This window comes from Narcine bancroftii, chromosome 2 (assembly GCF_036971445.1).
Source record: "Narcine bancroftii isolate sNarBan1 chromosome 2, sNarBan1.hap1, whole genome shotgun sequence".
NCBI classification, from domain to species: domain Eukaryota; kingdom Metazoa; phylum Chordata; class Chondrichthyes; order Torpediniformes; family Narcinidae; genus Narcine; species Narcine bancroftii.
This window is the reverse complement of record NC_091470.1, coordinates 48,667,974-48,691,823: the sequence shown is the minus strand read 5'-3', so window position 1 is coordinate 48,691,823 and position 23,850 is coordinate 48,667,974. Positions and strand designations below refer to the sequence as shown.

The 23,850-nt window shown below is 38.8% G+C and overlaps 1 protein-coding gene across 2 annotated transcripts in view; it reads left to right on the top strand.

The window, feature by feature from the left end:
* The window catches only part of ryr3 (ryanodine receptor 3), a 448,180-nt gene that overhangs the window by 147,798 nt on the left and 276,532 nt on the right, over nt 1-23,850 (top strand). For both annotated transcript variants that reach the window (XM_069916619.1, XM_069916620.1), the window contains exons 27-32: nt 5,581-5,728; nt 9,380-9,585; nt 12,885-13,059; nt 14,758-14,966; nt 16,837-17,051; nt 17,813-17,882. In XM_069916619.1, the coding sequence (XP_069772720.1) occupies nt 5,581-5,728; nt 9,380-9,585; nt 12,885-13,059; nt 14,758-14,966; nt 16,837-17,051; nt 17,813-17,882 (1,023 nt within the window). The remainder of the gene's footprint in view (nt 1-5,580; nt 5,729-9,379; nt 9,586-12,884; nt 13,060-14,757; nt 14,967-16,836; nt 17,052-17,812; nt 17,883-23,850) is intronic.

Sequence of the window (23,850 nt, the reverse complement as noted above, 5' to 3'; positions counted from 1 at the left end):
TGTTAATTTATCTAACATTACCCTTTGATTCCTCCCTTTCCACAAGAATTTCCCTATTATTCTCTTTAGTTCCTTAAAGAATTTTTCTGTTAAGGGAATTGGTAATGTTTGAAATAAGTATTGTATCCTTGGGAACACGTTCATTTTAATGCAGTTATCCTCCCTATCAATGTTAGCGGTAATTCTTTCCAATGTTCTAAGTCTTCCTGCAATTTCTTTATTAGTGGCTGATAATTTAGTTTGTACAAGTGGCTTAAGTTATTATCTAACCTGATCCCTAGGTATCGGATTGCTTGTGCTTGCCATTTAAATTGTGATTCTTTTTTAAATTCTGTATAGTCTGCGTTACTCATTGGCATCACTTCACTTTTAATTGCATTTCTCTTGTACCCCGATATTTCTCCATATTCCTTCAATTTCTTATGTAATTCTTTTACTGGTACCCCTGGTTCTGTTAGGTATTCTATGATGTCAACTGCAAATAAGCTGATTTTATACTCCTTCTCCTTTATTTTTATCCCTTTTATTTTATTTTCTATTCTTATCAGTTCTGCCAAAGGTTCTATTTCTAAGGCAAACAATGAGGGGGATAGTGGACATCCCTGTTTAGTTCACCTTCTTAATTTAAAGTGACTTGATACATATCCATTTACTGTTACCTTTGCCAACGGTCCATTATACAATGCTTTAATCCAATTTATATATTTTTCTGGTAGATTGAATTTCTGTAATACTTTAAATAAGTAATTCCACTCTGCTCTATCAAAGGCTTTTTCTGCGTCCAGAACAATAGCCACTGTTGGTTTCTTATTTCCTTGAACTGCATGAATTAGATTAATAAGTTTGCAGACATTGTCCGCGGTTCATCTTTTCTTAATAAATCCAGTTTGATCTTGTTTTACTATTTTAGGTACATAATCAGGCAATCTGTTTGCTAATAATTTTGCTATTATCTTATAGTCTGAGTTAAGTAGAGATATTAGTCTATATGATGCTGGTGTTAGTGGATCCTTCCCTGTCTTTGGTATTACTGTAATTATTGCTGTCTTGCATGAATCTGGCAAGTTTTGTGTTTCTTCTATCTGGTTCATTACTTCCAGGAGAGGAGGAATTAATAACTCTTTAAATGTTTTATAAAACTCTATTGGAAATCCATCCTCTCCTGGTGTTTTATTGTTTGGCAGCTTTTTTAATATATCCTGTATTTCCTCTATTTCCAATGGTTTTATTAGTTTGTTTTGTTCCCCTTCTTGCAATTTTTGCAGTTCAGTTTTAGCTAAAAATTCCTCTATTTTATCATCTTTCCCCTCAGTTTGATACAGTTGTTCATAAAATTCCTTAAAATTTTCATTAATCTCTGTTGGATTATATGTAATTTGTTTGTCCTTTTTCCTTGATGCCAGTATTGTTCTTTTAGCTTGTTCTGTTTTCAGTTGCCAGGCTAATATTTTATGTGTTTTTTTCTCCCAGTTCGTAATACTTTTGCTTTGTTTTCATTATGTTCTTCTTCACCTTGTACGTTTGTAATGTTTCGTATTTAATTTTTTTCCCGCGAGTTCTCTCCTTTACGTTATTATCATCCTTTTTTACTAATTCCTTTTCTGTACTTACTATCTCCCTTTCCAACTGCTCTATTTCCTGATTGTAATCCTTATTCATCTTAGTCACATAACTTATTATCTGCCCTCCAATGAAGGCTTTCATTGTGTCCCATAATATAAATTTGTCTTTCACTGATACTGTGTTTATTTCAAAATGTTTTAATTTGGTGTTCAATAAACTCCCTAAATTCCTATCTTTTAAGTAGCATGGAGTTTAACCTCCATCTATATGTTCTTGGTCGGATGTCCTCCAGTTCTATTGCTAATAATAGGGGTGAATGATCTGATAGTAGTCTAGATTTGTATTCTGTTTTCCTAACTCTCCCTTGAATGTGGGCTGACAACAAAAAAAATCAATCCTTGAGTAAGTTTTGTGCCTACTCGAATAATATGAAAATTCCTTCTCTCTTGGGTGTTGTCTCCTTCATATATCCATAAGTTTCATTTCCTGCATTGATTTAACCATAAATTTGGCTACTTTATTCTTTTTACTTGTCTTTTGTCCAGTTTTATCTAACATTGGGTCCAAATTAAGGTTAAAATCCCCTCCTATCAATATATTTCCTTGTGTGTCCGCAATCTTCAAAAAAATATCCTGCATAAACTTTTGACCCCGCTCATTAGGTGCGTATATATTGAGCAAATTCCAAAATTCTGAGTATATCTGACACTTTATTATTGCATACCTCCCTGCTGGATCCATTATTTCCTCCTCTATTTTGATTGGTACATTTTTGTTAACTAGTATGGCTACACCTCTAGCTTTTGAATTATAGGATGGTGCCGTTACGTGTCCGACCCAGTCTCTCTTTAGTTTGTTATGTTCCGCTTCAGTTAGATGTGTTTCCTCCTTCAATAAATTTAATAGCCTCTTCCTTTTAATTTGTTTATGTATTCCATTAATGTTTATAGTCATATAGTTCAACATGGCCATCTTATATCTTGCATACATCTCTTTTCCACTTCTTTGCCACCTCCATCCCCCTTTTCCCCATTTTCCTCTCTTAGTTTTCTCTTATTACACTTAATATACGACAACACATTTAAGACATAAAGTACCCCCGCAGTCCCCACATCCACTAATACCTTAACCCCAAAAGTTCCCCCCTCTCTGAGTTGCCCCATACCCCTTGCCAGGCAATCACAACTCCCCTTTTCACTTGGGTTGCTATCTTGTTCACAGCGTCAACTGATTTTGCAGTGACGGTTATTACCCCTCCACCCAGCCCTCTCCAGAAAACACTTTTTTTAAACACATATAACAAAGCTCTCTCTTCTTTTTTCCCCACCTTACTCCCTTCCTTCCCTTTTATTTTCCCTCTTTAATTCTTTACATATACATTGTTTTTACATCTTTATATATACGTTATCGCCATTCTTCATTCTTGTTACATCTCTTCATCTCTTCTCCTTTCCTGCAAACGTTCTGCGAATTCTTCCGCTTTCTCTGGATCCAAGAACAGTCTGTTTTGCTCCCTGGGTATAAATATTTTCAGCACGGCTGGATGTCTTAATATCAATTTGTAACCTTTTTTCCATAAAGTTGATTTCGCTGTATTAAATTCCTTCCTCCTGTTTAAGAGTTCAAAACTTGTGTCTGGGTAAAAAAATATTTTTTGACCCTTGTATTCCAATGGTTTATTATCTTCTCTAATTTTATTCTTTGCCCATTCCAGTATATTTTCTCTTGTGTATCTGAAAAATTTTACTAAGATGGATCTTGGTGTTTGATGTGCCTGTGGTTTTGGAGCTAATGCGCTCTGTGCCCTTTCTATTTCCATTTCTTCCCCCATTTTTGTCATTCCCAGGACCTTATGGATCCATCCTTTTATAAATTCCTTCATATCTGTGCCTTCTTCACCCTCCTTCAGGCCCACTATTTTTATGTTATTTCACCTACTATAATTTTCTAACATACCAATTTTCTGAGATTACAACTCTTGTGTCTCTTTAATTTTTTTGTCACTTTCTTCCAATTTTTCTCTTAAGTCATTCACTTCCATTTCTACAGCCATTTCCCGCTCTTCCACATTCTCTACTCTTTTTCCTATTTCTGTCATTACCAGTTCTAAACTTTGCATTTTATCTTCTGTTCTTTTCATTCTCCTTTTAATGGCATTAAATTCTAATGATAACCATTCTTTTAGTGATCTCATTTCTTCTTCAAAAAAGACTTTATCTATATTCTGTTCATCAGTTTACCTTTTATTTCTCTTTGTCCATCAGTTTTACCTTCTATTTCTCTGAAGATCTTGGTCTTCTTCTTCCTCTTCTGTGTCTGTATCTGTGTTTGTGTCTTCTTCTCTTTGTGTCTGTGTCTCTTCTGTTTTTCCTGATGAGCTGCTTGTATCTCTTTGCCGGGTCTCTTCTTGCTGGGCCTCTTCTTGCTGTTCCTCCTCTCTTGGGCTGCTCGTCTGTTGTGCTTCTTGACGTTGGTCTTCTCGTCGATCTTCCCTCCATCTGTCTTCCATGACTGTTTCTTCGCACTCTCTTCTGCTGTCTTCCTTATCTTCCAGCTGAGAGCCCTGGTGTCAGGCGTCTCTCGGCTGCTCGGTCTGTGAAAGCCCGCTCCTCTGCTGAACCCCCCTCCCGCCAGTGTCCTCTTTCTCCTCTGATTGTGCACTTTTGTTTGGCTCCAAGAGCCATTTTTGTAGTGTACCGGCTGGTGGGTCGTGACTCTGCAGGGCTGGTACTGACCTCGAGGGTCGGGCGTTCCTCGTCACCACAGCGTCCTGTTCCTTCCTGCAGGTAAGGCCTTCTTCCTTCTTCTCTGGTGACTTTTTTACTTTTTTTCCAGCTGTTCTTACTTTCTCCTTCTTGGAAGCCATCTTCTTTCTCATCTCTGTATCTTTATCTTCTATTTCTTGTACTTTATTTCTGTTATGCTTTGCTTTTTCCTCTATTTTCCTGGAGAGGGCTGGTTTTCCCGACCGGCCACTACTCCATCACATGACTCCTCTCCAGTCTAAAGCTTCAGTTATGTATCTTTCTCTTTGCTACATTGAGTACACTGGTTGCCATGCTGAGTTTCTCCAGCTTTGTGTTTTCCCTTTTTACCTCAGTTGGGTATTCTGATCTTTGCACAGGTTCCTTGATAGTAAATTCAGGCCATAAAGCTTACCTGACATCAAATGAAACTGTGTATTTTTCAGCTAAAGTTTAACTTTAAATTTTGAACAATTTTTTAAACTTTAAAATATTCTGTGTCATCAGTTTTGTGCAATTGTCCATGCCGACCAAATTATTTCATTTGCCTGCGCTTGGCTCATATCCCACTAAACGTTCTTTATTCATGTACTTGTCCGAATGTTTTTTAAATGTTGCTATTGTAACCATCTCTACTAGTTTGACTGACAACTAATTTCACATTCCAAGCACTATCTGAAAAAGGTGCTCACATATCCCTTTTAATTTTTTCCCCTTACCTTCCGTCTATGGCTTCTAGTTTTAAACTTTCCTACCCTGGGAAAATGGCTGTGATTATTTACTATATCTCTGCCCATTGTGGTTTTACAAACCTTGATATGGCGTTCCTTAACTCTTATATACTCCAGGAAGAAAAATCTCAAGCCTATTCAGCCTCTTCTTAAAACTCAAGTCTGCCAAACCTGGTAACATCCTAATGAATCTGTGCATAAAAGAGAGCCTCTTTATTGCAAATTTGTACTGTATTGCCTAAAAAATATGTTTGGAATGGTCCTCTTGACATTAAGTTAACCTTGATTTTGACTGATCTTCTAGAAGTTCAGCTAATGTTGCTCAAGTGTCCCAGATTTTGCAGTGTTGCTTTTGAAGGATCATTGGCCAGAAACCTGAAATGTTTTCCTTTCTGTAGATGCCACCTCGCCTTCTGATAGTGTCCCGCATTTTCTGTCTTCATTTAACTTTAATCATTGGTTTTATAATGAGAAATGCAAGGAAAAAGCTATAAAATTGGAATCCAGAATCTGTATGATAATATTACCTGTCTCTCTTGTAGGACATCAAGAACAAAAGAAACCCTCGACTTGTGCCATATAGTCTTCTTGACGAGCGAACCAAAAAGTCAAATAGAGACAGTTTACGTGAAGCAATTCGCACTTTAATTGGATATGGTTACAACATTGAACCATCAGACCAGGAAACTGGTGAGTGCAGCCACAACAACTCAATTCAATAATTTTAGAAGGTCGATCTAAAATGTAGTGAATTCTTCAAGTATCATAGTCAATAAAGAAATAGAAATTTAATTCCAATGACATATGAAATATTCCAATGATAAGGTATGTTTGAAGTTGACTCTTTCGGATAATGAGCATCTTGATGTGTTGCTTCATTATTAAGATGAAGTTTCTTGGAGTAATTTTTGCTACACCTTACAGCATCAGTTGACGCAGGAAGCTCACAAAGAGCTTCTTTTCTCCCAACTAAATAAATCAATGGAAAAATACAGAATGGCATTCATTTCCAGAAAACAAGCAAGCAATGTGCAGATTTTATGGAGCTGGAGTGGAATTTACTTTCTCTTTAAGTTGAGGTGCAATTCCTGCTGCTCTTTATTTAGTCTAACCACAAATTGCACAAAATAACCTTTATTCCAACAATATGCCTTGTTGTATCTGAAAATATTGCAAGAAAATACATCAATAATGGCAGAGAATAAAACGATCTCTGATTTAATTGATGGTAATGTAAGCACCTGAACTAGTGCTAAATCCTTAAATTAACTTTTGTATTAGGCACCTGGACTATACAAGAACAGAAAGGACATTTTAAAAACTGGAGAAATTGAGATTTAAATAAGAAGCAAAAGATTAAAACAAAAACTATAATCTGAGTGAATCTCAAATAAATTGAAGTAAAATATTCTTTGCCCTGACTTAGATTTAAATGAGGTATTTATTTTAATCCCAGCATATTTACAAAGTAAACACAACTTCTGGAGATAATTTTCTAATTCTAGCTCATTGCATCTCAGATTAAAATGTACAATTGGTGTACCCATTACATTTTTAGTTGCTTATATTTCTGTTATTACCAGCAGGCAAAGAAATATATGGGACAATTGAGGTTTTTGTACTATAGCATGTGTGTGTTTTTATATAGATATAAACACACACACACACACACACACACACACACACACACACACACACACACACACACACACACAGAAAAAATACAAGGAAATAAATAAATGATTTTTTTAAAGAATAAATAAAGTTTTAAATTAAAGTTTAAATAAAACTTTAAAATTGTAAAAGTAAATGCTCTTTGAAGCAACACACAACCCATTGGGAGCAAACATTCAGCCAGCAGAGCATCCCAGTTGTGCCCCGCCTGCAGCATCTGTTTGAATAAAGTTTCAATAAATTTGTGTTTGAATAAAATGGCTTGGCCCAGGATGAAGATCTGCAGGGGCACCTCTCCCAAAGTGACTCCCTACTTCTGCTTGATAAGTAGACAGGATTAGTTTAGATTGGCATCATGATTGGTGTAGACATCATGGGCTGAAGGGCCAATTCTGTGCTGTCCTTGTTCTATGTAAATTTTTAAAAATTGTATGTGGGAACTCGATGACATTGGAGATGTTGTCACTTATTTTCCATCTCTAAATGCCTTTGAGCAGTGGAGCCGACGATGAGTCCGCTCCAGTAATGGGAGCAGATTCACACATCGACCCAGGGAGATTTTCGAAAAGCAGATGGGCTTTTATAGCATTTTGCTACTTTCATGTTTAAATCTTTCTGAGACCAGCTTTCTATGTAAAGTTCCAAGTTTATTTAATTACTTGAAATTATATTCCCCAACTGCTTCAGTAAGTTTCCAGCTCATGTTTTAATCAAAGGTCCAGAACGTTGGTTTTTAGTCCAGTAACTTAAACATCATCAAGCTGCTGTACTTCAATTTTTTTTTAGAGAAAGGTTGGCTTTTCCTTTGCTTTCTAATTTTTGCTTTGTCCAACAATCCTCTTTGAAATCAGTTGGATACCAGATCTGGTTTCCTCATGGAATTCATCAGCTGAGCAAACTAATAGAGACAATCTTTCTAATCTGTATGTCTCCGTGGGGTTCTCAATTTGGCAGTATCTGTATCTTGGTGTTTTTTAAAACTTGCTGTACTTAAATGGCAAAGTGCTGGCAGTTCCAGTTTATCGTGCCTCTCTAAACAAAGTGTTTGGCTTCTTTGTAGCCACAAAGAAATCCAAGACAGCAAAATATTATGGCATAGTTATACAACAGCAGTTAGGGTGATGCTGTTACTGCATCAGTGACCCAGGTTTGAATCCTGCACTACCTACAAGGAGTTTATACTTTTTACTTGTAACGCATGTGGATTTTCTCCGGGTGCTCAGTTTACTCCCACCCTCCAAAACATAAGAGGTTGTGGGTTAATTAAGTGTAATTGGGCAGCTGGCAGTCTCTTAATCACAATGAGAAAATGCCTTGCCTGTGACAAATGAGATATTAAAGAGAATATTTGATCAAAAAATGGGGTCGTCCATAAAGAGCAGTATTTCAGAGGACTGGGAAAACTTCAGAATTTTCTAGAAATGGTGGAGAACACCAGGGGCTGAATTGAAGACCTCCTGGTGTGAGGTCTTCAGCCAGAAGTTTTACTTCTGTTTCACTTTCCCACAGAAGCTGTCCACCTCCTGAGTCATTCTGGTATCTTGTTTTTTGAATCAACAGGCAACTAAAATAAATTAGCATGAGTTAAAAATAGTGCTGGATAAATTAATGGGATTGAAAGTTAATAAACACTTTCAGTATACTATTGTCATTGATATTTAGTTGTATTTTTTTGAAAACAAACTGACTGCTGCAAATAAGAACTTTGGTACATTGTACATTTTACAATGTATATGACAATAAACTCATCATTATCCCCAGGACCTAGCTACTTGCATCCCAATGATTTGGAAGAAGTGGCCGTGAGGATAGTTGTCAAATTACACATTTCCACAGTTTCTGGTATTGTTCCCAGAAAATGGAAACTATAAAATATTTAAGGAGGGAGAGAGAAAACATTGAACTGCAGACCAGTTAGACTGACATCACCAACAGAGCAAATGCTAAAATCTACTGTTAACAATATGGTTACATGGCATGTAAAAACAATAATATTATTGGTCAGAGTCAACATGGATCTATGAGGTTAAAATAAATAAGGAACCAATGTATTTGGTGCAAGTAGACAGAAGTTGGCCTTTATTGCAAGAAGATTTGAGAGCAAGTGTAAAGACATTTTATTGTAATTGCAAAATGTCCTGTTAAGACTGCACCTAGTCTATAGTTTGACAGGTATTTACTCCCCATTGCAGAGAAGGTGTATATAAAATGGAGGGAGTACAATAAAGATTCATCATATTGATTCCTAGAATGTGGGGGTCTCCACACAAAGTAAGTATACAGCCCAAGTATGACTGTAAATATAAAAAAAATGCTGACATTGGAAATATGAAATAAAAAGCATAAAATGCTTGAAATACTCAGTAGGCCAGGCAACATCCATGGAGAGATAAACAGAATTAAACTTCCAAATTAATGATCCTTCATCAGAATTATTTGAACAGGCATCTATTTACCTGAGTTTAGAATAATGAGAGATAATCTTATTTGAAACACACAGTATTCTTTTGGGCTGATGGAGAAAGCAGGAATGATGTATGGCACCTGGTAACGATGCATGGATGAAAGCTACCCCTGATTGAATGTTTCATTAAAACATTAATTTACTTGAAATTTTGTGTTTGTCAGTTATTTAATGTCAAATGTTTTGATATTTTATATTTTAAGCTGGTGAAACAGTGGAAAAAATTAGTGTTGACCGACTCCGTTTTTTTCGAGTGGAGAAGACCTATGCTGTCACGACGGGAAAATGGTACTTTGAGTTTGAGGCAGTAACAGCAGGAGAAATGCGTGTTGGCTGGGCAAGGCCAGCATGCAGACCTGACGTGGAGCTCGGTTCTGACAGAAATGCCTTTGTTTTTAATGGCAATAAGGTTTGCAATTTTCTGCAGTGTACTTCGCTGTTGGTTTCATAATGCTACTGACTCGTTTGAGATCTAAGTTTTGTTTAAATTTCAAATAGCAATATATTTGCAGTAGAAGATTCTCCAGTTTAAGTCACTTTGTAAAATGGATTTGAGAATGATAACCCAGCCATAACCAACACTCGGAAAATATTTGTTTACTGGTGTTAAATGCCTTTTCAGAAATTCACATTCCAATACAAATTCTAGTCAAATAAAATAACCTAAATCTTTGTAAAGCATTGCCATTGACTGCCAAGATATAAATATTCAATTGGCTATATAAACTTCAGATATTAAAGCATAAGGTTTCCAGCAAAATAAAATCCTGAGTTGACGTACTGATATGCAGTTATTATCTGCTGATGACGAACATGGTGATTCTGCCATAATCAAAGGCATTTTCTGGAGACGGAATTGTATTTTAACAAGGTGTTACAAAAGAATTTAAAAACCATCAACAACTTAAAAGAAAAACTTTTCATCAAAATTGATTTGCAAATGGAAAGAAAAACTTGTTTAATAAATGCTGGCTGTGAGATCTGTGTGAAAGCTCCCTAAAAAAAACTCAAAAGGACCTTCAGGGAATTAAACAGAGAAAGGAAGCATTATCTGACAATTTGACCAAATTCCAGCATTCCGACATGGCCATGTAATGAGGTGTAGGTCCATCCAAGTGAACACATGCAGCCATATAATTACAATTAGCTTTCCTGAGATCTTGGGAATTTCTGTCACTCTGCATGACTTAAACCCTTTCATATTGTACCACAAGTTCGTACCAGAACTGTTGCAATTGCTGCATTTTCAAAAAAATATTACATTGCTAACAAATTTTAATTAGATTTATTGTCAGAGTACATACATGATATCACATACAACCTTGAGATTCCTTTTTCCTGTGGGCGCAGCAGAATAACTACTAATAGGTCATGCAAAAAATAAACTGTACACAGCGTGAGCATGTAAATAAATAAAGAACTGTAAACAGATAATGAATGTACACAAACTGACTGCAATACAGATAGAACAAAAATAAAATCAATAAAGTGGATAAGCGTTCTTATGAGTTTCTGATTGTAGAGCTCGTCGAAAGAACCAAAGACTTGTTGATCCAAACCAAGGCTTTTATTAGCAAAAGACCGGAGCTCTTCACAGGTGGCCGACCAGTCCGGAATGATCCGACCTGGCTCGGGACACAACCCTTTAAGGCCCAGACAATAGGAGTGGCTTAGCTCTCAGCCAATCGCTGTAAGCACAGTCTAGGTACAGTAACTATATACACTATGTACATTGGTGATAGACCTGTACTATCACACTGATTGAGTTTGTCATTGAGGAGTCTGATGGTGGAGGGGTAGCAGCTGTTCCTGAACCTGTTGGTGCGAGTCTTGTGGCACCTATACCTCTTTCCTGATGGCAGCAGTGAGAACAGAGCTTGTGCTGGATGGTGAGGGTCTTTGATGGCAGCGTGCCCTATAGATATGCTCAATAGTGGGGAGGGGTTTCCCTGTGATGTCCTTGGCTATGTTCACCACCTTTTAGAGGGCTTTATGCTCAGATGTATTGGTGCGCCCATACCAGATCGTGATCGCAGCCAGTCAACACACTTTCCACCACACCTCTGTAGAAATTTGTCTGGGTTTCTGGTGTCATACGAAACCTCTGTAAACTCCTGCTTTCTTCATGATGCCATTGGTGTGTTCGGTCCAGGAAAGTGACTCCTAAAAACCAAAATGTGCTTACCCTTTCCACTTCTGATCCCCAATGATCTCTGGTTTGTATACCTTTGGCTTTCCTTTCTTGAAATCAACAATCAGCTTCTTCGTTTTGTTATCGGGGCACCGTTCAATCAGGTTTTCAATCTCCCTCCCTTTATACAACCCACTACCATCAGCAAATTTGTAGATAGTGTTAATGTCATACCAAGCTACATAATTGTAGGTGTAATGTGAGTAAAGCAAGGGGCAAAGAACACAGCCCTGTAGTGCTCCAGTACTAATGGAGATTATGGAGGAAAGTTTCCTTACCAATCTTCATTGATTGTGTCCTGGAGGTGAAGAAATCCATGATCCAATTACACAGTTGGATGTTAACTCCCAGATCTTGAAGTTTGCTGATCAGCTTTTAGGGAATGATGGTGTTAAATGCCGAATTGTAGTCGATAAAGAGCATCCTGATGTATTCATATTTGCTGCCCAGCTATGTCTTCATTAAAGACTGCAATGACAGTGGTATAGACGTTAAGAGTATTTCTTAATATATACCCTTTGGCAGTAAAGTGGTGAAACTATGATGGATTGTTCAGAGCCTTCCTTTTGAAAAGAGACTTCTCGAGAGTTGTGTGGTAAGGTGTGAGTATGGATTAGACTTCAATGACCAGTGGGATAGAAATTAAGAGTATTTCTTAATAAATACCCTTTGGCAGTGTAGTAGTGAAATTACTCAGAGCCTTCCTTTTGAAAATAAACTTCTCCAGAGTCACGTGCAAGGCTGTGAGCATTGATAGGTGGGAACCACATGCTTTTGTTGCTCTTTCATTAACATTTAATCTCTTCCTTGCTTTACTTTCTTGAGAAAAAGGTAGAGCGGAACATTCATGAACTGAATTTAGCAATATCGAACAGAGACTAGTTAACAGTAAAAATCCTTCTTCATGATAATATTAGTTTAAATTTTTTAAAGTCAAAACGTTGCTAAATATCTGCAAGCTAGGAATTATTTTATTGCATTAAAAGTCTGTTGGTTAGAGATGATACAGAAATACAATTAAATTCTTTCATTTCTAACTGAATATAATCAGAGGTTGTGGTTAGGTAAATTAAGTTTTTTGGGCTTCATTTCTATCCATGTTTATCACAAATTAACATAATTCACTGGAAATATTGTAGCATAGTATTGTAATGTAGTTGGCAATTCTGGTAATTCATAACCTAGTCACTCAGGATTGAGAATGACTTGCACACCAGTTTTGGGTGTTCCAAGGTAGCAAATGAGCCTGTGAATGGTGGAGGACCAAACAAGTGAAAAGTTTGTGAGTTGTCCGCTCAACCTATTGCTTATACAAGGGGTCTGTGTGCTCCAACATTCCAGCATTAAGACCCTGGTTACAGTCAGTTAGCTACGCTGAGCAGGCCACATTGTTTGCATGCCCAGCAACAGATGTCTTAAACAGACAAGCTGTACTGATTACCAGAGAGAAAAAATTCCACAATGTAATCTTCATGTATGTGCAATGATAAGCTCAAACTATCTGTATTTTTTTGCAGGCTCAGATCTGGCACCAAGGCAGTGTTTATTTTGGTCGTACTTGGCAGCCTGGTGATGTGGTTGGTTGTATGATTGATATGAATGACAAATCAATTATATTTACCCTAAACGGAGAGCTTCTCATCACTAATAATGGCTCAGAACTCGCTTTTACTGACTTTGATACTGAAGATGGTAAGTCAACATTTATTCTTGACAATTTCAGTGGCATTGTAATGGATTATTGAGTTACTGACAGATTTATTGGAGTGCTTTATAGCCTTGTTTTAGAGATTAAGTAAAAGCAAAGAGATCTTGAAAGTATATATGTGGAAATGTTGCTGCAAAAGTTGAAATATGCTGTATTATAGAATTAAAAGTAATCATATTTGCAGTGCAGGTGTTTTACTTAAAATATGCATGATACCCAACTCTATTTTGGATAAAATTCAATTCCCACAATAGAAACTAAAATGAGCCAAAAATTATCTTCTGGAAAGTGGGAGTAAGACAAAAAACCTATAAAAATCAAACTGTTTTGACAAAACCTCATGATTTAATGGGTTTGCCCCAGAAGTAAAGCAGAAGAGTTAATTTTGGTGCTTCCATCCCTTCCTTCAAAATCTTATATAATTTATGACAACTAATGATTCCAATCACAGAATATAAAATGGTAAGCAAGTCATCTCTGGTCAGTGCTCTATTGAGAGCAATTGGTCTGTCCTCTTCAGGGACCAGCTTCTCTCTAACATCCATGTTGTCCTGCTCCAATGCTGGACTCACCAGTTCAATGTGTTAGTACATACTGTCTACTTTTCTTCGTTTTTCTCACTTTAAGCATTTTAAAACAATAAAAATATGAATGCCTTTCAGCTACTTTTAAAATTCTCTGATTACTGAGATCCACTTCAGTCACCACCCATATCTTCTTCTTCTTTGGCTTGGCTTCGCGGACAAAGATTTATGGAGGGGCATGTCCACGTCTGCTGACTGACAAGTCCGATGCGGGACAGGCAGGCATGGTTGCAGCGGTTGCAAGGGAAAATTGGTTGGTTAGGGTTGGGTGTTGGGTTTTCCCTCCTTTGTCTTTTGTCAGTGAGGTAGGCTCTGCAGTCTTCTTCAAAGGAGGTTGCTGCCCACCGAACTGTGAGGCGCCAAGATGCACGGTTGGAGGCGATATCAGCCCACTGGCAGTGGTCAATGTTGCAGGCATCAAGAGATTTCTTGAAGCAGTCCTTGTACCTCTTCTTTGGTGCACCTCTGTCTCGGTGGCCAGTGGAGAGCTTGCCATAGAACACGATCTTGGGAAGGTGATGGTCCTCCATTCTGGAGACGTGACCCACCCAGCGCAGTTGGGTCTTCAGCAGCGTGGACTCGATGCTGTCGACCTCTGCCATCTCGAGTACTTCGACGTTAGGGATGAAAGCGCTCCAGTGAATGTTGAGGATGGAGCGGAGACAACGCTGGTGGAAGCGTTCTAGGAGCCGTAGGTGATGCCGGTAGAGGACCCATGATTCGGAGCCAAACAGGAGCATTGGTATGACACTGTTTCTGTACACGCTGATCTTTGTGTGTTTCTTCAGGTGATTGCTTTTAATGTAGAGCCCTTGGATATGAAGAGTCAGCTTGGTTGGTCTTCTGTATCTCGATTGGGTTAGTGAAGGAGGGCCACAGCTGTGGCCAGTAGATCATGTTCAGCACAATCCAAACCCCCCAAAAAAAATCAATGAATACATTTAAGAATAATCCATAATCCTGCTTCTGAAATAGATGTAATTCAGATGCATGTTGTTCATACATTATTTTATCAATATTCATGCTTTATTTTATAAATATTTTCACAGAGTAAAACAGAATAAATATCAGTTTATTTTCCCTTCCATTTTTCTCTAGGTTTAATCCCAATTTGTTGTCTGGGCTTGTCTCAGATAGGTCGAATGAATTTTGGAAAGGATGCTACCACTTTCAAGTATTATACAATGTGCGGCTTACAAGAAGGCTTTGAACCGTTTTCAGTAAACATGAATCGAGATGTAGCCATGTGGTTCAGTAAACGCCAACCACAATTTGTCCCTGTACCAAAAGATCACAACCATATTGAGGTAAGGCACATTTTCTTGTCAAATTTCCACTGAAGGTATCATTTGTAAGGCTAGTAACATCTTATTTTCACAATGTTAGTATTTTTGAATATGTTCTACAATGCATTGGGGATGCAATTATCATATTTTTAATATAAAGTTATTGGTCACTGTAAACAAATGTTTTGAAATGTTTTTGGATGGCACAGTTAGTGTGGTGGTTAGCACAATATTATTACTATGCCAGCAACCCAGATTTGAATCCAGCATTCTCTTTAAGCAGTTTGTAGGTTCTCCTCATGTCGATAAGGGCTTCCTCCCAATACTCCAGTTTCCTCCCACATACCAAAGACGTATGGGGGTTAGTAATTTAATTGGTCACATGTCTATTTGAATGATGTGGGCTTGTGGGCCGGAAGAGCCTGTTACTGGGCTGTATCTTCAAATTAAAATTCAGGCATACAACCCAGCAGCATTTTTCCAATAGCCACCAGTATTTTGAGAATCCACTTTGCTCTTTTAGCTCAAAACAATGGTCAAGAATATGGGGTATCCCTGTGACGATTGTAGTGCAAAATAATTAAGAAGTGCCTTTGGAAATAACTAAAATAAATTGGCTTGAAAATTCAAACATCAGAAAGGTGTTTGTTACTTTTCATTATTATAAATATTACTTTATGACTGCACATTCAAACTTCTGAAACTTCAACAATGTTAAACAATAATTTTGGTAGACTTTATCTATGCTTGTGTCTCATTTATTCACATTCTGTTTAGTTTTTAACTTAAATTGAAAGAATACCTGAAAGTAGCATAACATTGTTTTTATATATTTTCAATTATACAAATTGAAACTATAATGAAGGAATGTGGGCTGTAAGATGAGATCGGAGTGATCGGCGTGGTTTAGCTATATCTGTAGGTTTTTTTTTAAGTTTTTTTTTAAGTTTTTTTTTAATTCAGATTTGTTTTTTCTTCTTTTTTGGGTTTTTTTTCTCTTTTTTCATATATTGTTATTAATTATATCCTTTTTTTAGAGATAGTTCACACCCTAAACTGATCAAAAATTTTTTTTTATGATATATTTTTATTCTGTAATATTATTGTTTAATATCTCTGTATTAATTCATTACTTACTATGTATTTTTTATATCTCTTTGAACTGTATGTGTTTATAAATTATAATGATAATAAAAAGATTGAAAAAGAAAGAAAGAAAGAAGGAATGTAAATGGATTTTAAAATTATCAATATGAAGCTTGTAATTATTCTGGATGTAGGTCAACAGAAGGAAAGATGTGACTAACTTGTATCTTTTGACCTGTGGCATTTTTGACCTAACCATTCAGTCATTATTATTAAAATCCCGCTCTTCTCACCTTGTGGGTAGGAGAACACATTACAGGTGACCATTACACATTCAAAATTGGGGAGAAATGGGAATTTCAACTTTCACACATGTACTTGGTGGTGATTGCATGGTGTTGAAATTGGATGTGATTGGGGGGTGGTAGGGTGTATGCAGAGGGGGGATTTGATAGGAATATAGGGAGAATAAAATGGGAATAGTGTAATTAGGTGCTTGATGGTGGCCATGGACTCTGTAAACCCACAAGGTTTAGGGTTTAGGTGTGACTATCAGAACGCAGGAGCTAAAAGTGGCTATGTTTCCATTTTTGACACCTTTAGTAAGTATGTCAATACAAACAAGAATCCCATTGAATAACTCAAAGAGCCAGTTCATGCCACTGATCATATTTTGTATCAGCATTTGGTCATCACCCTTTAATTGTGAATATATTGGCGACATATTTATATAAGCATTCAAAGTGTATTATTTCTGTGATGCAAATAGTAAACATGCTACTAAAATTAGAATCTTAATTCCTAGGTAACAAGAATAGATGGGACTGTAGACAGCCCACCCTGTTTAAAAGTTACCCATAAAACCTTTGGCACTCAGAATTGCATGACTGAAATGACATACTACCGTCTGAGTATGCCAATTGAGTTTTATTCAACATATAAATATGATAGTATTCCACATATGGCTGACGACAACGGACCTCATACTGAAGACACATTTTTGGGAAAAACTAAATTAAGGTCAGTTGACTTCACTTCTTTGATTTTATTATCTTTCTGTGTGAACAAGTTGATTTTCCAGTTTGCACAGTATAAGAATACATATTCAAAGGTAACCACAATGAAAAAATGTCAGAACTTCAAAGAAAGCTCATATTGTGCTTCCATATTTCATCCTCAGTACGTTCATGCCACCATTGGACTACTTTTAACATGAGGAAATGATGAGTAGTCAATTTTGAACACAATAACATCCCAAAATAATTGAATGAACGAATGACCAGGTTGGCCTGGTTTTTTAAAGGAGTAATGTTGACAAGAATCCCAGGAAGGTACTTTGTTCTTTGTTAATCCTTCTCAGCCTCATGAAGGCATTGGCAGAAACTACAAAGCCACACATCTGTGGTGAAATTGAATTCTACCTCAGCATCCAGCAACACAGGTCATCCTCAGGAATGAAAAATTCTTTCCAGTCTCAGTATTAACTCTCCAAAATTGTATTTATTCCCAGAGCTTTCTAGCTCAGTGGCAAAATACAACCAACTGAGTCGATCTGATAGTCTAACATTTTTCATTTATTTCAATTGAATTACCAGTGATTGCATTTTCTTGCAACTCCTCTCTTTAATTTTTTTTTCTTAAACTATAAATTCATAAACTATTGAAATGGACATTTGTAAATTTCATTCTTAAGTGGGGAAGCAATCTGTGGACTGAATATTTTTCTACAACTTTTTGCTGCTAATAAAATACATCTAAAATATTTATTTCTTTACATATAGGAGTGCAAGGTTGAGCTCTGATTTACCTGGAGATATATCTGACCAAGACGTTATTAAAAAATCTTCAATGGTAATGTGCAATTCAGCATTTTTAAAAAAAACCTGTGTATATTTAGTAAATGATACCATTCCCTTGACAAATAGTGCAGATAAAGTTTATTGAGAACCTTGAATATTTTATCTATATAAATTAAACATGTTGCAATGTACATGTCGAAATACAAAGTGGCCCACTTTTTAACTTTAAGGTCATGAAAATAGATTTGGATCAAGACTTCTTTTGATACCTTTAAAAAGATTTTTCTAATCTTCTGGTACTTCTGGGAGAGGTTTACAGCATTAAGAACTTTGTGCTTCAGATACTGTTGCTTTGTTTTAAAAAAAGTATGCAAAGGACGTGATCAAAGAAATACAATATATTTTGGTGTATAAATCAGAATTTGAACACTAAAAATGTTACCCCAAAACCAGAGACTGTAGGGGCAGCTCCACCTGCTCCTGCAATAACTCACACAACCAGACGGGTTGAGCTCAGTGAGCAGACTGGTTTATTGCAGGCTGCTGGGCTGCCCTTGTACTCCCAGCCTGGATCTGGCTGAGAACCGCGCTGGAGGGCGCTGACGTCACCCGGGCGTCACGTGGTCCCCCAGCGTAGGTTTCTGAGCCCTTTGCTGGAAGGAAGGGAAACCCCCAATGGCGCCATTTTGGCCGGCTGCCCTGCCGCGTGGCTTACAAACGGGGCTGATTCGCCTGCCTTGTGGTAAGCTGCCACACAGCTCCCCCCAGAACCGGCGCCAATGTCCTTTTTTGCCAGGCAGCTTTGCTTCTTCAGCTGGGAAATGACCACGGCCTCAGTGGGATTGAGGTGTGCTGGCTTTAGCCTGTCCATAGTAAACAGCTCCCACCTGCCGTCGAGCCGGAACACTGTACAACCCTGTATGGCCCCTCGTACAGTCGCTGAAGAGGTGCTGCGGTCAAACCCCGCCGAACAGAAACATACTTTGCAGAAAGCAGTTCACCAGGAACGTGAGACAAGCGGGTGCCATGCCTGGGCGGCGATGGGGGTTCGAAGGAGTCCAAGCGTGCCCTGAGGTGAGGAAGTAGTTCATGCGGCGACTGCTGGGGATTGTGAGGTGCATTGACGAACTCACCCGGTAGTGCCAGCGGCGCACCATAGACCATCTCAGCTGATGACGCCTGCAGATCTTCTTTGGGAGTGGAGCGAATGCCCAGGCGCACCCAAGGCAGTTCGACCATCCAGATGGGACCGGTGAGGTGGCAGTGCAGACGCTCGACCAGTCCATTGGCCTGCAGCTAGTAGGCCATGGTGCGGTGTAGCTGGATCCCCAACTTGTTGGCGAATTGTGGCCAGAACGCAGATGTGAACTGGGCGCCCCGATCGCTGGTGAGGTGAGCCGGGACGCCAAACCGGGCAACCCAACCATGCAACAGTGCTCAGGAGCAGGAGTCGGTGGAGGCGTCTGGCATCGGGATCACCTTGGGCCAGTGAGTGTTGCAGTCCACCACTGTAAGCAGGTAATGGTTTCCTCAGTAAACGGTTAAGGGCCCGACGATGTCCACGTGACTGTGGCTGAACCGTTCCCAGATGTGCTCAAACTCCTGTACGGGCGCCCTGGTGTGCTGTACACCATGGACATTTGCCAATGGATGCATGTTCTGGCCCAGCCCGCGATCTGCTTCCGCAGCCCATGCCATACGAACCGTTCTGCCACCATCCAGACTGTGGATCTGATGGACGAATGACCAGGTTGGCCTGGTTTTTTAAAGGAGCAGTGTTGACAAGAATCCCAGGAAGGTACTTTGTTCTTTGTTAATCCTTCTCAGCCTCATGAAGGCATTGGCATTAACTACAAAGCCACACATCTGTGGTGAAATTGAATTCTACCTCAGCATCCAGCAACACAGATCTGATACCTTAAAACTGTTATGAACCCAGAGGACCCCAAAACCCAGCAGCAATAGACAAATGTTTACTTAAACAAAAGTTGCTTTTAATTATCTTTAAACATGAAAACAAAATCACACTTTAACTTATCACTATTGACTTAACTAACCTAACTTAACCCCCCCTTCTAATTCTAAATGCACGTGTATGTAATATGTGTGTGTAAGTTCAGAAAAAGTTATTTGATTCACAGTCCAATCTCACTTCTCATTCCTCCAGGTTCACTGGTTGCAGGAAATTCTTATACTGTGCACAGAATTTAACATTTATAAAGTTCACTAGGCTTTGGTGCTTGAAAGGTAAATGGTTTCCACTCAGGAAGGTTCTTGTCAGTTTTCAGATAGAGATTTGTTGTTTGCTGGACACCCACAACTGATTCCTTTGTTAAATCAGCCACTTCAGTGTCTTGCCAAAGAAACTTGCCCCCTCAGGGTTCTCCAGGTAATAGCCTCTTTCTTTCAGGTCACTGCAGAGTACTTTTTTGTTTCTCTTATTCCAAGTGAAACATTAGACAGCCAGTCCTCTCTTCTTGCATGAACCACAAGGGCTTTGACCAGGCACTCACAACTTGTTTTGCAAATGGGGGTTTTCCTCAAGCTTGCCAGCTTGTCCTGTTCTAATCCCAGCTGCTGCTGTTGATTGTAAAACTGTAGAACTGATCTGTGTATGACTCTCTCTCACAGAGAGAAAGCCTGTTTGACTCTCTGCTTGCAAAACCATATGATCCTCTTAGAACAGCAAGTTCCACTGCAGACGATCTTCGGCTCTGACAAACTCATTCATGTGTTGCCTTTTTGTAAACAACAATCCATTTGTGAAGTCTCCTGGCCACTCTCCAAAGCTTTTGCAAAGACTGTTTTCCCCAACATGTCTAGCATGAGCAGAGCTCCAGTATTTTAAATAAGATCTATTTTAAAGTGTTTGTATGTGACCTACACTAAAAACCCTTCCCCAATTTATCTCCCAAAAACCTATCTATATTCTGTCACAAAATAAGCAAACAAAACTAATAATTACCATTTGCAAAAAGCTGCCAAATAATAAACAATCTGCCAGTGTCTCGGTGTTTTCTGTCTACCCTGCCTCATTAGGCCAATCACAATAAATCTCACAGTGACCAATTACCAGTACTTACCAGGGTTTCTTGTAAAGACTCAAATTTTCATAAACAGCAGCCATCTCTCTGGGTGAACGTTAATCTCCAGCTACCATAAACCCCATCATGGCTCCAACTGATAAAAGAAATATGAACCTAGTTTTAAGATGAAAGTGGTAGCATATGCCAAGGCCCACAACAATCATACTAATGTATGAGAATACAGTGTAACCAAGAAGATGGTACAAGTTTGGTGAGTGAAGGAAGACACACCAAGGAGTATACCCAGGAATAAATGTGCAATGAGAAGAGGCACTGCACACTGGCTGATTCTAGAGAAGCCTATAGCAAACATGGTCCATGAATGGCATCAAAATAGATATGTATGTTGCATCAAAAATAAAATACATGTTTTTGTACTTCAACGGGCTAAAGACAACCAAGAGCACAAAAGAGCGCCAAAAATTACCAGCAGATCTTGACATTAAAATTACTAGTTTTCATCACTATATAATACAACATATGAAACACGATTATTTATTAAACTATATCGAAAACATGGATGAAACACCCATGAACTTTCACATGGTGGATACAAAGGGCTAGTCTCATACAGCGAATCGAGCTCAAAACCTACATTTTCTGAGGGTCATCTTATACTCCAGTCATCTTATACGCCGACATGTATGGTATTCATAAATCATCTGGTTTTGTAAGATGAGGGGTGAAACATACAGTAGATAGTGGTCTGACTACTATCAATAACTTAGGTGATCTTCTGTAAAATGCTGGCGTTGTATATTTTACACCACTTGAGGAAATGATGGTTTAATATCTTAATAAAAACAGCAATTTGATAATGCAGCTGTAGTTGTTGTACTACAGTAGAGCATTTCCTACTTTTTATTGGTTGAATCTCTGGAATGGGAATTGAACTTCAAACCTTCAAGTCCAGAGACAAGAGAACTACCCTGGGCCACAGCTGACATTTCCATGAGACAAGCTTAAACCCAATGTCATTTCACTACATTTGTTAAATCTATTTTGCTGGTTGCTTCCTGGACTAACTGGAAGAAAACAGAGCACACATTCAAGATGTGGCTGCTGTAACTATGTGTGGATTCCACACACAGCCATTTTTGGAAAAATTCGATATAAATTCTGCTGCATATCTCTAATACAACTGTCAGCCTCTTTGTATATGTAATTAAAAATATAATACCAGGCAATGACCTATTTTGTATTAAAAGAGCTGATAAAAGTGACCTCTAAAAATGTACCCCGCCCTATCTTTAAGCATGCTGTTAGAAACATCTTGTCCTCACTAGTTAACTAATTACCACTTCCTTGCACCTCTAACTCCATTTCATACCATGTCAATATCAATTTGCCTTGTGATCATTGACCTGCTTCAATAATAACTACTGAGGTTATCTGATCAATTTCTCTGAACCTTCCCATATAACAGACACTATGAGATGTGTGTAGTTTTGCCTACAACCAAGTCACACCTCTATTTAAACACAGTTTTTAAGCCTTGGATGCATGAATAATTGATCCGTGTAGTGCTATTGATCAACCACATTAGGCAAACAGTTGTGATTAATAGGCTTTATCACATTAAGACATCAATGCATCTCACATGTTGCTAGCCCAGTTCCAAGGCAGGTACTGAGGGGAGGAGTTTGTGCATAACACCTCTATAGGGATATCTGGGAGGGAGGAGTCACAAATTCAGGGGATGGGCCAGCTCAAACAATACAAGCAATACAGTTGTTCCACCACATTCACCCCTTCAGCAGCCGTAGATCACAGCCAAGTGGTCAGGGAGACTTTACATTATGGCGGGATTACTGCAAGGGAGTAGCGCTGCATTTTGCCTGGTTGAATGAAGCTCTCCGTGCTGTCTGTATCAAATAAGTAGTTTGTGACATGACCATTTACTTTGAGTTCATCATGGCCCTGACCAGTTGATGAGGGCTGTCCTGATCCAGAGTAATCAAGACCAATGTCTAGTCGCTGCTGTAGAGTTGGATAAGGGGCACCCACCAAGATGGCTGCCCCCATGTTGCACACGTGGTGCTGCTCCTCAATGCTGGACGTGACTCCAGAAGTAGTACTGTCCCAGTTTGCCATCCCCATGGCCCCATCGAGCCACTTCCTACGACTGAAAGTGACGCTGGAGGTAAAGCCGGAAGTGGGAGTCTAAGATGGCAGCAGCAGCCGGCCACATGCAGTGCTGGTGGAAGAAGGTTGGGACCTGCATACCTTACCATAGTGTACCTTCTTCCCACAGGCGAAGCATGTAGCATTTCGGGCCAGGCAGTTCTTTTGGGGATGCTTCACATTTCTGTAGAAGGAGCACTTCAGGTGCTTGGTGGCAGCGGCGGTGACATCCCAAGAAGGCGGCGCCCAAACTCTTCACATGGCGGCCGCGTTCCCAGAGGGGAAGACTTCTGCATTCAGCTGTTCTGTCTCAAGCAATTTAGCCAGGTCGACTACTTCTTGCAGGCTTCGATCACCCTTTTCCAGGAGTCTTTGATATGATCAGACTTGAATCCAGCCACACATGGATCGCGTATCAGGCCCTCTTAATGGGCAGTAGCAGACTTCTTGGCAATTGTAGGCTCACCCCAGCTCCCACAGGACCCTCGTGTTTGTCGACTGATTCACCAGGCACTTGTCTACAACTGCCCAGGAGGAATCTGGTGTACATGAATTTCGTCGGGGTCCGAAACTGATTCTTCAGAAACTCCATTGTAGCTGAGTAAGTCGTGCAGTATTTTATCATCTGGAAAACTCGGTGGCCAACCTGAGCAAAGAGTAAATCTCATTTGTCTCCCTCACTCTGCACATCGCTGCGTCTTATGAAGGCATTGAGGCAGTGCAGCCATTGATTGAATTTGACTGAGGCCTCTGGATCATTAGAGTTGGTGTCCAGTTTATCCGCAAGTATTGCCTTGTCCATGGCCCAAA